Here is a 14,556-nt window from a genome sequence, read left to right on the forward strand (position 1 = left end):
TTTCTTGGAGAAATAAATTAGGCCAATAAACTGATACACTGCTTTAATTCTGTTTGAACAGAACAGGCAAGAAAGGGGAGAGAGTCAGGGCTATTTTCCATCCTGTGGATGGAAAGACAGACAGAAAGAAAGACAACTCAGGGGACAAAGGATCCAAATCGGTGTAAATCAAGTTTCTCTCAGCTTCCCCACAGAGGCATCACCAGTACTGGGCAAGATCAGTAATCCTAGGCTAGCCCAGTGCCACCTTTCCTCTTTAACCCTTGCAAGGCAGTGTTACTGAGAGGTAAAAACACAAAAGGAACGATAAAAATACAGAATGACCCAGAGACAACACACACTGTAGGAAGATGCTATTCCTTTTCCCACATCTAGAGCGCCCTGAGGCCCGCAAGCTCGGGACACGTAACACTTAAAAAGACGTGGGAGACAGAAGGCTGCGGGAAGGCAAGTCATAAGGCTGGTCCTTGTACTTTCCAAGGAAAGTGTCACCACATCCACCGTTTGCCGCAAAGAGCTGAGGATGAGGGTCGAGTGTCAGCATGGGGGGCAGAAAGAGGCAGCCAAGAAAAGAGGTGGGCAGATGCCTGTGGGGTCTGCCATGAGGAAAAAAAAAAAAAAAAAAAAAAAAAAAAAGAAGAAAAGCATCTTACAAACCTGTTCGCTACAAGTCCCATATTCATAACTGTTTCCAAATGGAAGGCTGTGTGAAAAGCCAAAGCAAACATTCTCAATTCTTTTTGAACCCATCAGACAATATAGGAAAAATATGTGCATTTTATGGTTTGAGGGTACAACCTTTTAATTATGTTTTTGCATCGTCATGTCCAAGACCTTTTTTCTCCTCAAAAATTAATATTTCCTCAAGCAATGCAGCTATTTATCTTGGATGAACATGAATTGAAACACAATCTGCCTCTGCAGAGAGAGGCGCAGAAGAGTTATAACATGACACCTAGGGGAATTCAGAACACATTGCAATGCAAACCTCCTCATTTTTCTAGTGCCTTTTCAACTGAGTTTCCTACAGTTCTCTTAACAGTTTCCAGCTATTGTTTTGCATATGCCGTACATGCATGCTCATGGAGGCACTTGGAAAAAAAAAAAAGAACAAGTGCAGGTAATGGGGAAGGCAGGGAGAAATTGAAGCAAATAAAATGTAGGCTTTTTCTCTCTACTGGAGCCGAATGAAACGCAGTTCTGTCATCCAAGACCAGCAAGTGTTCTGGCACATAATCACCTCTCACTTCCCTGCAATGAAGCACAGCCTCATGAGCACAAAGCTAAGGAAGATGTCAATCAACTGCTTTTGCCACTAAGGAATTTTATCTGCAGCAAGACCATAAAGCAACGGTTACAAATGATACTTAAATTAAAATGTACTGAGCCGTTGCAAGAAAATTCAGGCCTACTTTGGAAAAGACATTACATTTAGTGATAATTGAGGCTCTCGAAAAACTTACACCTAGTGTTCAGGCACCAACTTTCCCCCCTTTGAGCCTTACAGACTTAGTAGCTGGCCAACAAATCATACAGCAACTTCCAAAAGATGAACAGCAGCAATAATAGAAGCAAAAATACCAGAATGCATTTGTACTTAATGGATAAGTGCTAAAGTACCAAGAGGACAGTGAAGGAGGAGTGTTTCCATATTCAATCTAATTATTATTTCACAATAGAGAAGTTTTTATGCACATACAACACCTTTCAAGCTAAATCATCAAAAAAACCGCTTCCTACACAGTTTACACAACCTATCACTAAAATGAACCCAGTTTGGAGCGACTGCCGATAAACAGCTTCTTTATCAAACACTGCGCAACAGCGTACTAGGAGGGAAAATCCTGGCTTGGTCACTCCTGGTGAATTCTGACATCTGCAAAGATTTTAATGAGATCCTTTTGGGCAAAGCCAGCCGGGCAGCCAAGACTAGGTTTAGTCATGGGTGAAATTTCCACACACAGTAACACTCATAGGACTTGAATGTCCTGCCGTGGAAGGGTGAAAGCTTCCCCTTGTGACCTCAGCGTCACTTCTCTGTTGACTAAGCTGAATTTCAGTTGCGCCTGACAACTCACCGTCCCCAGGTGTTGCAACCGGGGAGAGCAAAGAACATGCTCTCTAATTATAAGACTCTATTTTGCAAATCCTTCAGCTTTCAGGGGTTTGCCTGGAAAGTACTGTACCACAGACTCAAAATGTCCTGTTATAAAAGGAGGGGGGGAGGAAACAGAAATATGAAATGTGTTCCAAGTGAATCTAAAAATTTTGAAATCTATAAGGCAGAGACAGCTGGGAGGCTTCCCATTGCATCACTTGCCTATACTACTGCAAATCCTTCACTTACTCCATCCAGAAGGCCATATTCAGCCCCAACATAAAAAGGTGCATTGCACAAGGCCCTCAGCCCCCACAGAAGTCAATTCACAAGCCAAGCAGTGTGACCTATTATTTTTTTGTAATCCAGAAGAAACAAAGGATAATATTTTCTGTTTTCTTGTTTGTAAACCACTGATGCCATTATCGTTTCTGTAACCCAAAAAAAATTTAAAAAATAGGAAAACAGATAGTCAGATTTCTCAGCCAAAGTGTTATTTCCAAACTTACACTTCACAAATAAAAGGTCCCAGAAAAAAAAACCTCTTCAGGCAAGCTAGAAATAACCAGGCCAATAATTTATTTCTCTGTGGTTCAATGTGCGTGGGACACCACCTGTGGTTCATTTAGCTGCAGCAGCAAAAGCTCAACTCAACCTTGGCCACACAAATACCAGAAAACTTAACATACTTACCATTATCACAGTGAGGGAGATGGTTAGTCTTGACACACCACTGAAAAACGAGGCAGCTCCAATGGCGGCAAAGAGACCTGGATCAATCCATGCACCGTATTTATTAGTTTGAACCCCAAAAATGGAAACAAGGATCAAACCGATTATCCTGCCATACAAAGCTCCTGTGTACCTGTATGCAAGAAGAAAAAGAGCAATCCTTTTGCCAATGATAGTGTTTTCTAGAAATGCTTCTAATATTCTGCTGATCCCAGATTAACTGTGGCAACTTCTGTAGCGACTCCTTTCCCAAGAAAAGCTCTAGCATCTTTCCTTAGTATGAGCATTTACTTAGTGCCAATCACTAGCATGAAACTGCCAGATTTACCGTACTTTGAAGAAAAAGGACTATCGGCATGTCTTTCTTAATGTCCTTCAAAGCCAAATGAGAATGAACCTTACAGGAATACAGTCAAAAGTATAGGTCACAGATATACACACCGGGATATTTCAGATAAAAAACCCGCACTTCTAGAGCTCCAGCCTTATATAATTTCTTAAAATTAAGTCTACCTGTGCCCCATAAACCCGGCAAGTAAAATATTACAGCCATATAACAAATGGGCAAAATGGAGTAATAGGTATTAATGACCTGCCCAAAGCTAACCAGGAATGAAGCTGTGAAGAGAACCCAGAAGTCCTCAAACCAACCATATGCTACACTGAAGAGCAAAACCAAAATTTAGCACAGTTGGGCATGTAATTGCTGGCGTGATACACAGCATTTCATTCCATATGCAAGGAATTAAATATACAGATTCAAGCATCAGCCAATGAACTGGATTTGTACTGACATTCACCTTCCGGAAATGATAAATTATTATTACTTATACAATGGCCATATATGATATATATTATCTGATTTGGGGAGCATCATCTTGCACCATTACACAACTTTTTCCCATTTATTCATGCAATTAATTCATTTTATTAACGGATGCGGTTTTAGTAGTTCTAGAATGTTACAAAAATTAGGTTATTGGGTCAGAAACATGGGTGCTGGCTGACAGACTTGACTGTCTATATCTATTCAGCCAAGTATGCCATGTTTCAGCAAACACTGTGTATTAAAAATTGATTTAGACAACAGTTTGGGGAGGGTAGGAGGCAAATACTCAGGGGTAGGGCAAAGGCAGAAGGTTGGACACACAACTATTTCTTTTTAGAATTTTTTCAGTATTTGAACTGCATTATGCTGGATACCCACTCTCCAGCCATGACTCCCTGCTTCCTGAACATTAAACCTCTCAACATGACTGTAAGAACTTTGCTCTAGTCTACCACATCTTTCTAAAAAGTACAACAAAAGACCTAACTGCAGTTTTCTCCAAAGTCTAGGGTGTTGATGTCCAAGATTAAGATTCAGGCTATTATGTGCATAAGAAACAGATGAAAAGTCTGGATCTGAACCCGTATTTCTACAGTTACAGGGATGGAGCCAGCAGCCGAGACTCCCTCTGGGTCCCCAAAGGATTCAAATGATCTATACTTGGAAAGTACACAGTTTTGGCTATGGTCCTTCCATAGCTATTCTCAGATGATTTTTCTTCATTCTTTTCCACAATTTTAACATCTCTTTCCAAGCAAACCATCCTGTTCCACCTATATAACCTCCTCCAAGCACTTATAGCTTTGCTATTGCCAAGCTTTCAGCTTGCGATTCGGATTGTTGCTACTCAGCACAGGCCTTTTGTACAGGAAGCTCAAACCAAGATGGGTGAAGCTTACAGCATAGGAATAACCAGGCCACTGGCAACAGCAGAACCTGCCGTCCAACAGCTGAGGATGAAATAAAATGCCAAAGCAGTGCAGAGGGATGTGTATCCAAATTCTTCATGAGTCCCACGTTTAAAGAGATACGTGATCCCTTGCTTCCCATTTTCAACTAGAAGCGCAGCAGCTGCAACACAGAGGAAGACATGTGGAGAGATACAAAACATTAAAAGGATCCTTTACAAAAAAAACAGTTTGTAGTAGTTCTCATTTGCCTAAACCTGATAAGAAATCAGCAAAGTGCATAGATCAGTTAGTTGGGGTTTACATGACAGCTTCAGCATCTGGGGCACTTTACAGGAAACAAGGAACATTTGTTCTTTCCAGTCCGGTCTGTGTGATGTTAATCTTGATCTAAACAAGGAGAAACTGCAGCCATTTAAGCCAAAGAAAGGCAACCGTACTACTTCAGCAGGGCTCTTTCCCCGTTCCTTTCAGAGGTAATAACTCAGGAACTTCCCACCATATTTGGCTCAAATATGGAATTTAGTTCTGATATATCCCTCAAAAGAGAGCACTACATTACTTTGAAGAAAACCTACGCTATGAGTAAATATACTTGGATATCACCTCAAGTTATGTAAATTCAATTTGTTCCCGGGTATCAATCACTTAGCTCCCCTTACCTTGATTGAAGGTTTGATTAGAATATCTGACTCCATCTGGACCAATCCATGTGCTTGATGAACAACTATATTCTGAAATTTCTCTCTTGAACTGATTTAGGCTTAAATATTAAAAAAAAAAAAAAAAAGTAAATGGATGAATATAACTTACCTTAGTGCCTGTACAGACTGTGTCTATTAGATATAAATTTTACACAAAAAGCCTACTTTCCCTTACATCTCCCAATTAAGTTGTTTTATTAACTAATATATCTAGTTTACTACATCAGTTTATTAATTATTCTACTAAACTAATAAATCTGGTTTATTAATGCTCATATTCCTCTGCATAAACCTCCTGCTGCTGAAACCCGAAATTTCCAAAACCAGAAATCACATTACACTGCCTAAAACCAGAAAACAGGAAAAAAAATCTGATTAAAATGCCCAGCCTGGCCTCGATCTCCTCGTCCACACATATCATTGTAACTCTATTAAACAGGATTAGCAGACCAAAAATTTATCATCCCCGACAAACACTTCAGTGGGTAAGCACAGCATCCCAAGCTGACAGATGCATTTGCAGTTAGAAAGCTTTGCACAGGAGAGCGCCATGGAGAGCTGGAAGGACTCAGAGGTTTCCCCTTTCACAGCAGCGCAGGCTATACCCAAACCACACCTAAAAGGTGTTTGTCCAACACATTCTTAAAGCTCTCCTTCGGTAAATACTGGCACCGGTTATTTCAACATCTTGCAACTTCGGCTGCCAGTTATCATGCCGACCATGACCAGCCTTTCTGTACAGCACTACTATTCCTGGACACTTTCTCAATCTCTGTCGTCTGGAACAATTGCACGCTCCAAGCAGGTATGACTTCCTTCTTCCAGTTTGGAAAGCATCCAGCATGTTTTGGACATCGCCACAACCTAAACAGTAACAATATGAACTCTGTTTCTGGAACAAAGAGCGGGAGATCTGTGGTATTTGACCCACCTGATCCCTGCTCAGAACTACAAGGAAAACTGAAAATGCAGCCAACTTCTAGTGCAAGAAAATTTCTTCCAGACCCCAGATTGGCAACCAAAGGAACACAAGATACTTCCCAATCTTGTATTTGCTTTTTACATTAATCCAACCACTCAGACAAGAATATATTCCAAATTCATAATAGTCAATAAAAAATAAAAATCTTATTTACTCCATCCTGCTTTAGAAATCATACGATTGTGTAACCCACTTATAGCAAAGCCTCAAGTTCTATACACGTCTTTACTACCAGTAAAGGAGTGCACACACAAAAAACAGCACATCTGAGAGGCAATTTGAAGCTTGCAGCAATGCCAAAACAACAGAGAGAGAAACAACAGAAGAAAGTTGTTTTACCGTTAAAATACATGGTTGAGCAAGAAGAACAAAGCACAGAGAATGGAGATGTAGGACTTGTTTACACACAGGGTTTTGTACCACTAACTCTTTCTGTTTTAAATCAGTATGTTTAGTAGAGACAGACTTCTCCCTGGTGCCAGTGGGAGGACTGCACTGCCACACTGCCTGCTGCAGGAATACATGTGCTGTGCTGAAACCTGCTAATGGAGGAAGCCCACTGCTTCTTTACCTCCTTCTCCTGCCCCCCCACAACCTCCTATTCCTCCTTTTCCCAGGAATATCAAGGCCTGCTGGAAGTGCTACAAAACACTACTGAAAGCACTGTTCCAGTATAAATTTATGAGGATAAGCTACGCTAGAAGGAAGTGCTGTCATACTGGCATAGCCACATACAGCCCCATCTGGAGCTGCAGCTCTTGTACTATCATGGTTTAAAAGAAAAAACATACACTTCACCGAGTTGGATCAGTACAAAAGACAAAACTAAGCATCTTACAAATTTTTTGTTATGTGGTTCTTACTGGATATCTTAAAGTGGAAAGGGTGCCTCTTACTAATCTGTTGGACCTTCAAAGCTTAAAGACATTTACCTGCCTCTGGAGCTCTGACTAAGAATCTCGGATTACGCTGACATGAGCCAAATCTAAATGTTCCTAATTAAAATTTCACAACTGCAATCATAATTCCCTTTTTTAATTTCTAAGACTGGGAGAACAGTGAACAAGATTCTTTTCCACGTTTAGTCTTGTACCTTATTACAAGCTTACTAGAGTCATCATCACTGCCTTCAGCATATGCATGGCCTTGCAAAGTCCATGGCAATTTGGTGCTTAATTCCCTTCAGATCTATCAGTTTTCAACAGGATGTACTCTTTATAACTTGTAGCCACACCAGATGACAAATTGGCACAAAGACCGTTTAGCCTCTAGGCTGGATCAGCCTGACTATTTTCGATTCAGAGACAGACAAAAAAAGCCATGACATTATCGTGGTTTCAGATGTTTTTCCTTTAGAGCAAACATAGTTTTGTTTTGAAAAATAACATTTTGCAAGCATTTAGTCCTTAAAATAAAAAAGGATGTCGGGGTGAGGAAAAAGGCTTTTCCTGTAGCAATCCAAATAGCCATAGTCACCAAGTCCTGGTACTAAGTAAGTGACAAAGTTTGCTTTTGTGAAGAATATGTAAATACACATTATAGCAAACAATACTGAACCAGGTATTGCAAGTCAAATGACAGTCTAGAATTGGTGGCAAGAATGGGAAAGTATGTCTGCTTTCTATATACTTAAATAAGCTGTTCAGAGTCCAGTCACCAATGGCAAGTTATTCAGTATTTACAGTTCGTATTATGCAATATATGTGACGCTGCCCACTTGGAAGGAGGAATTCATAAATTTTACAAATTTATGAATTTGTAAAACTACAAGTTAGTAGTGGCCATTTGCAATGACTGAGAACTCAAGTTGTCAATTAACCTCAATCTGAGCAATTCTTTTTCTACCTCCTCTGGATTCCTCATAGGTATTTCTCAAGAAAGATACTTGGACTGCAAAACCTGTATCAGATTCAAGGATGTCTTCAACTGTATGACCCATAAATCCCTAGCCGTTCAGCCACATATCCCCTGCCTGTTTATTAACATAATATTTGTCATTTTAAGTCCCCGGATTACAGTTTGTGCTGTAGTGGCACGCGCCTCTGATGTGTTACCTGTTGGTGTTCTTATATAGATGACTGAACAAATCATGTCCCTCCACCAATAGTAGCTGACTGAAGCTGAGAATAATGAAGGTTTTTCAACAGTTTCCAGTTCCAGCTTTCCAGTTAAAGCACAGCCTGTTTCCTATAGACTTATATACCTATATATAAGGTGTATACACCTTTTAAATCAAAATCACGATTCCAAATTGAAAAAGTCCTTGCATGATACATAACAGCCACGTTTCAGGCCCTTTTCATTTTTGAACTCCCTTTTGTTTCTTTCTTTCTCCTTTTTTTTTTTCTTCTTTAATTTGACATGATGGCAAATGCCTCTCACTGGAAAAGTTTAAGTGTGATTAAATTTCAGTGATTAAAAGATTAAGCGTGATTCTTGTCTCTACATGAATTAATTTTAAACATTCAGCTCTGATGCACCTTTGAATCTTTCCATCCCAAATCTTTGTAACAACTAACTGGAAGAAATGGTTAATAATTGTATTTACATAGATATGCTCCCGGTGACTCTCCCCACTTACGTTTCTGAGTTGTTTCTCAGCTGGTAGTTTCTCACGCTCATGACTGGAGTGCAAGGAAAGAAATACGGTAAGTATACTGTAACAGTCGTCGTACATACCTGCAGGCATTAAAATAAGTAAATAGACTATCGTGAGATGTAGAAACAGACAAAAACAGAAAGAAAAGTGTCTAAAATCACTAGTGCCAGTAGTTACCACAAGGAAATTGTCCTTTCGTCTTGCTCACACATCCCAGAAGATCAGCATTTACTCCTAAGCAGCCAGTGAGGCCCAGATTCATCCCATCTAAATTCAGGGACTCAACTGTTGCAACGAGGTAATTGACCTCCAACCCCACAGCCACCAGAGAGCCACCACTACCTCCAGAGAGAAAGATTCGCAGCACATGGGATGCTCCACATGTGCCCAGCCTCCCCGCCACGTGCCACGTTCAGCCAGAGCTCCTTGCAGGCTACCAGCCTGAGACTGCAACTTGCGCACAGCAAGGACTCAGGATCTATGTGTCTTTCATTAAGGACCTAGATTTTTGGTTGGTACTTAAAATTATGCTGTATGTCAAAAGCAATCCACTGCTTCAATTTAAGTTACTTCCTGATTTATGCAAATTTGAAGTTCCTGATCAGCATGAACAGCTAAAGACTTGTTTCTAACTAACTTGTTAACTTATTGCTTCCCTGCCCTTTTAAAGAGGATGTTATGAAAGGACTAATATTCAGGTAATCAACAGAAAGAAGTTCCTAGACATCCTAGCATACTAGACAGCTATAATGCCTAAAGCAGATTACATACTATCCAGTAGAGACACAGGCATTGCAATCCAAATGGATGAAGAGACTTTACAAGGTCCTTCTACTAGTTTTCCATATACCCATTTTGAAGTAAACATGAATGAAACCAAAAATGTTTGGAATAGAGCACAGCAGGTGGTGTTTATGCTGGCTGCTTTGCATTCGCCAAAAACAAAGGAAGTTTTTACATGAGATAACTATATTTCAGTTATGCATATTTTTCAACATAGCATAGTTCAATGTAACAGTTATATTTCATTCAAAACTAATCTTAAGTTTTTTATCTTAGTTGCAATCAATTTACATTTCTAATAAATTAAGATACACCCAAAAATAAAAAAGAGTTAGAAAAGATTGCAGTAGACATCTGGAGAGAAATTACTGGAACACACAGCCATAACAGTAGTATATCTTCCAAGCACAAAGTTTCATGCACTCTGTGGATTGTTTCAAAAAAGTTCAGGTAGCACATTTATAGAAACCCTCAAGCTGAGATTCAGCTGTGCGCAGTTGTGACAATTTGTCAGACAATCGTATCTCAAGCCTTTGTTTCCCTGTATCTCAAAGATTATAAGCTTATGGGCAGAGCGCATCTACAAGAGATAGATGAAACTGGGAGTAGTTCGGTCTTCACAAAGCTTAGGTCAGGTTTTGTTTCTGAAAACTTAACTCTGGGACAGTTCAAACCCAGGTCAAGTTTTTGCCAAAGCCCCAAAGTCCAAAGGGAGCTAGAAGGACAGCTAGCCTGGAGCCAGTGGCTACATATTTAAAGCAGTAGCCTATCTTCACAGCTAGGTAGAAAAAAATATAATCCTGTCGAGTAACGTTTTAAAGCTCTGACAGTTTAAGTATATATGCATATGTCCTTAAATTGTTCACCCTGCCCATGGAAACACTGAGCTTTTGGAACAGAAGCATTAGTCAACATGATAAAACATTAGAAAAAGAAAGATAGCTCTGCCAGATTCTTGGCAAAACATTATCTACACTGTGATTTCCTCACAGAGAGAAAGGTGATGAATTGAGGAGAAGCAAACGCAGGCCAAGGGGCAGAAGGGCACTTAGGAAGACGGCTTCACCTAATCTATGGGCTGAAGATTAGATATCCAATTCCAGTCAAAGGAATGGTACTCCAGGTTATGTTGTGGGTGTGGAAGATACCGTGACGGGTTCTTTCCAAGTTTAAATGCAGACTGGTTTATACAAGATTATTTTTGGTTAAAGTCACTGTGACATAGTTTCTTTCAGTTGCCTGGTTATGTGAGTTTATTAAAAAAAAAAAAAAAAAAAATAAAAAATTGTATGGTTCTCTCTTAGATCAAACAGTTTCTTTCCTGCCATTTTTGTTGCCAAGTCATAATAAAATAAGGACTGTGACCTGAGCAGGATCTCCTAGAGCTAATAAAAAGGAAAAACAATCTGAATAGAGTTCATGCTACAAAGTTAATGTAAAAAACCAGTATTTAAAAAAAAATTTAGAGGATGAAGACAAAAATATATAAACAGAAAAGCTCTTGTAAGCACTATAGCCCTACAAAACACACGCTGTTCTCCCAGTTTCAGGTATGATCTGGCAAGGTGCTAACGGCTCCATGAACTTTTGGAGTCAGTAAGGCACCACTCCTAAACAATGTAAAATAACTCTTAGGAGGCGTTTTCTTTACATCTGACACTAAATCTTTGCTAGCTGATCTTAAGTTTAATCCTATAATACCTTCTAACATGCTGGGTCTTCCTGGCTTATGTTGTGGCTTGGGGTTTGGGATTTTTTTCTGAAAAGTAATAAGGAACTATGTGGGTTTTATGTGTTTAAGTAGTTTATGCAAGGTTTTTGTAGTGTACTATGAGAAAGCCAAACCTTTCCTAATAGTAGGGGAAGCGGCTATCAAACACCGAGCTCCGGCTCCAAATTGTTAAAATAACAACTGTTACAAACCTGACCTCTCACAACCAGAGGTCCTTTGGAAACCTTGGAGTTTACACAGGACTAATGGGAGTCACACATGGGACACCACTCCTCATCCTGCTGGTCTGAAAACTGGATTTCTGTTAGGATGTCTCATCGCAGTGCTCAACAGCACAAAGTCCCGAATCCTTTGCAAGACCTGGGAGCAAATTTGTAGCACAACGAAAGAAGCCTGGGCAGTGGAAAGACTCTCCCTAGAGCTGAGGAAACCCGGTTTTCCCTACCTACCTTACCCACTCCTTCAAACGTGGAAGCAAAAAGCTTCAAGTGAGCTTCCTCAAGGTGCCTCCCCTCAGCGAGATGCTGAACAAACACGGCTGCAAACTGAAAAGCCGTAATCCTGCCGCTAAGAGGAGCTAAAATCCAGTTGTCATCGACGGCATGGGCCGGCTCCAGCACAGTCCGCTCACGGGATCCCTCCTCCTCCTCTTCCTCCTACCGGAGGTCAGATTTCACCTCTGATGTGCCCACAGAGAACCCAACAAGCAGGATGCTCCTCTGAGCAACGAGCGGGACTAGGAGGAGGAGGAGGAGGAGCTGGACTGCCATAGCATGCAACAGCTTTCAAGGACTAAACGAAATGTACTCTTTCTGACCCTATGGAGAGGAAAAATAGTGCAACCTATGGGAAACGTGCGCATCTCTGTACCAATCTGTGGAGAGCTTGCAGAGAACTAACTGTCTGCCTCAACCTATGGTTATTCACACTTTTAGCTCCAAAAGTTTCTCTTTTCTTATTTAAAATACTGTTTTCCTCCCAGTATCATCCGGGTTGCTGATGCGAGCCAAGGCGATGCTTTTCCCTGAAGCTTATGACCTTTTGTTGGCTCGGAGTAGAGGCTGCTGAAGGCATGTCTGGGCTGATGGGAGGAGAGCATCTATATGGCCAACCCGTTGGTCTACAATTGAGCAACCCTCTCTCCAAGAGGGAGGAAAGAGAAAATATACAATAGGATATATAAAAAAATATATGTAGCACGCATAAAACATACTGGTAAGTCTGCCTAAGAGAGGGCAGAAGAAAGGGGCTTTGGTGTGCACCAATTTCCCTAAAGAAAGGTCATCTCAATACTTAAAAAGGACTGAAAACTCCTCAGAAAGACTTCCTCAAAAATGGTGGGAAAAAAGAAAAATTATGTCAAGCAGGTATTCACTAGAGAAGCTTGCAGAGAAACCCAAATTTGCACGATTTACTAAAAATGCAGTAGAAAAGCTCTGAAGGTTTCCTTCCTCCACATTTAACAACATACTTAAATTATAATCAAAGCATAAAATTGAAAATTTTGAAAATGTTCAAAATATGGGAACCTTTTGTCTCTACCGTTTTCGTTCCAATGGCATGACCCTCTCCAAAGCCTCAAAATGCCAAATGGAAACTCCAAAGCCTAGAGGTAAAATGGCCCCATCATGCCTTATCAAGACATCTGAGGCTCCAGGCTGACCTCCATCAGTAACAACTAGGGATAACTGACTTAGTTAACTCCATACATACATGATGATACATAATTAACTCCAGAAAGTTTTCTATACCTATCCATAACTTTTAAACCCTCTACAACATTGATTCTTCATGCATCTATTCTTCTCACAACAGGCAGAGATCTCCTGCTACATGTCACTAAGTTGATGTAGTATCATCGGAGTACAGAAGCAGTGGGAGAGCAACTCTATAGGTAAAATACTTCAAACATTAAAAAACATTAAAAAACAAAACAAAACAAACCATGTCTTTTCCAGTCTTATGTACCCACCAACTTTAAATACTTATATGTACTTTGGAAATCCATGTTTGCTGTAACTCTGTTGCACATTATCAAGTACCGGCAGGTGAGATCCACTTTTCCATCCAGCCAATTTATGACCTGTCCTCATTAGCCACTGTAAATATTATATAATCAAGAGAACCATATTATTTACTTACAAGGATAAGCACAGTTTCCAACAGCTTGCTTGTTTTTCTAAGGGATAATTTTGGAATTGAATTAAAGAACTGCATACGTAATTTATTAATCTTTATATTTAGGGAAACAAAGAGAGCTCCCAGAAGACCTCCAAGCATTCCAAGGAGGATGGTTGGAACGAAGGCCAAGACATTCATGTCCAGCAAGTTCTTAACCTGAGTCAAAGAAAGGAGAAAAAAAATGTTCTGAACATCCTGCCAGTGACATGAAATATTGCACCCTCTCTTACAAAACCTGATACCACAAAGTAATTTCCATACAGGAAATAAATCTTTCCTTGCGGTTTAGGGAGCTCAGCTAATTAATTTAAAGCTGATCTCATGAGAGATGGTGTACTCTTCTCACACACCTCACAGGAGTGGAGCCAGCAGGTAGACACTGGTGTTGGCACACATAGCAGAAACCTCTATGATGCACTGCAGTTACCACAAGCACTCAGCACTTCAGGTTACATCCAAATAACATGACATATTGGCCTTAATGAACACTTCAAAAGAGACTGCTGAACCAGAGCTTTGCTCACTGTGTCTGTATCTACATCATAATTTGGGAAAGTTCCTTTATTAAGTGTCAACCTGCATCCATACGCATTGAGATCATTTATAAGTAAATTTATTTAAGTAAAACTGTGAAAATTGATGCTGATCTGGAACAAATCGCAGAACAACAAATCATAAACGCAGAATACAGTCTGGCAGCTGGAATACTAATTGAATTTTCTGCTTGATTCCTCAACAGGCAGCAAGGATGAGAGCCATATCATGTTTTAATTTTATCTTCCAGCCAACAAAAAGGGATCAACAGATCGGTGGCAATCTATTAAAAGCTGTGAGGATATTATTTCCTTAGCCCAGGCATAGAGTTACACAGCTTTTTGTCAAGATTAGGATCTGGACAGAGTAAGAGGTCATGAAATGCTCAAAAAGCTACCTGGCAAGAAGGACTAAAGGCATATGACAAGGGTTGCCTGCAAAAAAACCTAAACTGGTATAATCTTGGGGGTAACA

The 14,556-nt window shown here is 40.1% G+C and overlaps 1 protein-coding gene across 1 annotated transcript in view; it reads right to left on the reverse strand.

Annotated features, from left to right (window-relative positions):
- The window catches only part of LOC143157390 (chloride channel protein C-like), an 83,126-nt gene that overhangs the window by 52,351 nt on the left and 16,219 nt on the right, over positions 1-14,556 (reverse strand). The window contains exons 7-11 of the mRNA XM_076332217.1: positions 13,510-13,704; positions 8,835-8,932; positions 5,230-5,330; positions 4,559-4,730; positions 2,792-2,963 (exon numbers count right to left, since the gene is read on the reverse strand). Of these exons, the coding sequence (XP_076188332.1) occupies positions 2,792-2,963; positions 4,559-4,730; positions 5,230-5,330; positions 8,835-8,932; positions 13,510-13,704 (738 nt within the window). The remainder of the gene's footprint in view (positions 1-2,791; positions 2,964-4,558; positions 4,731-5,229; positions 5,331-8,834; positions 8,933-13,509; positions 13,705-14,556) is intronic.

The sequence above is a fragment of the Aptenodytes patagonicus genome, chromosome 2, assembly GCF_965638725.1.
Source record: "Aptenodytes patagonicus chromosome 2, bAptPat1.pri.cur, whole genome shotgun sequence".
Classification (NCBI taxonomy): Eukaryota; Metazoa; Chordata; class Aves; order Sphenisciformes; family Spheniscidae; genus Aptenodytes; species Aptenodytes patagonicus.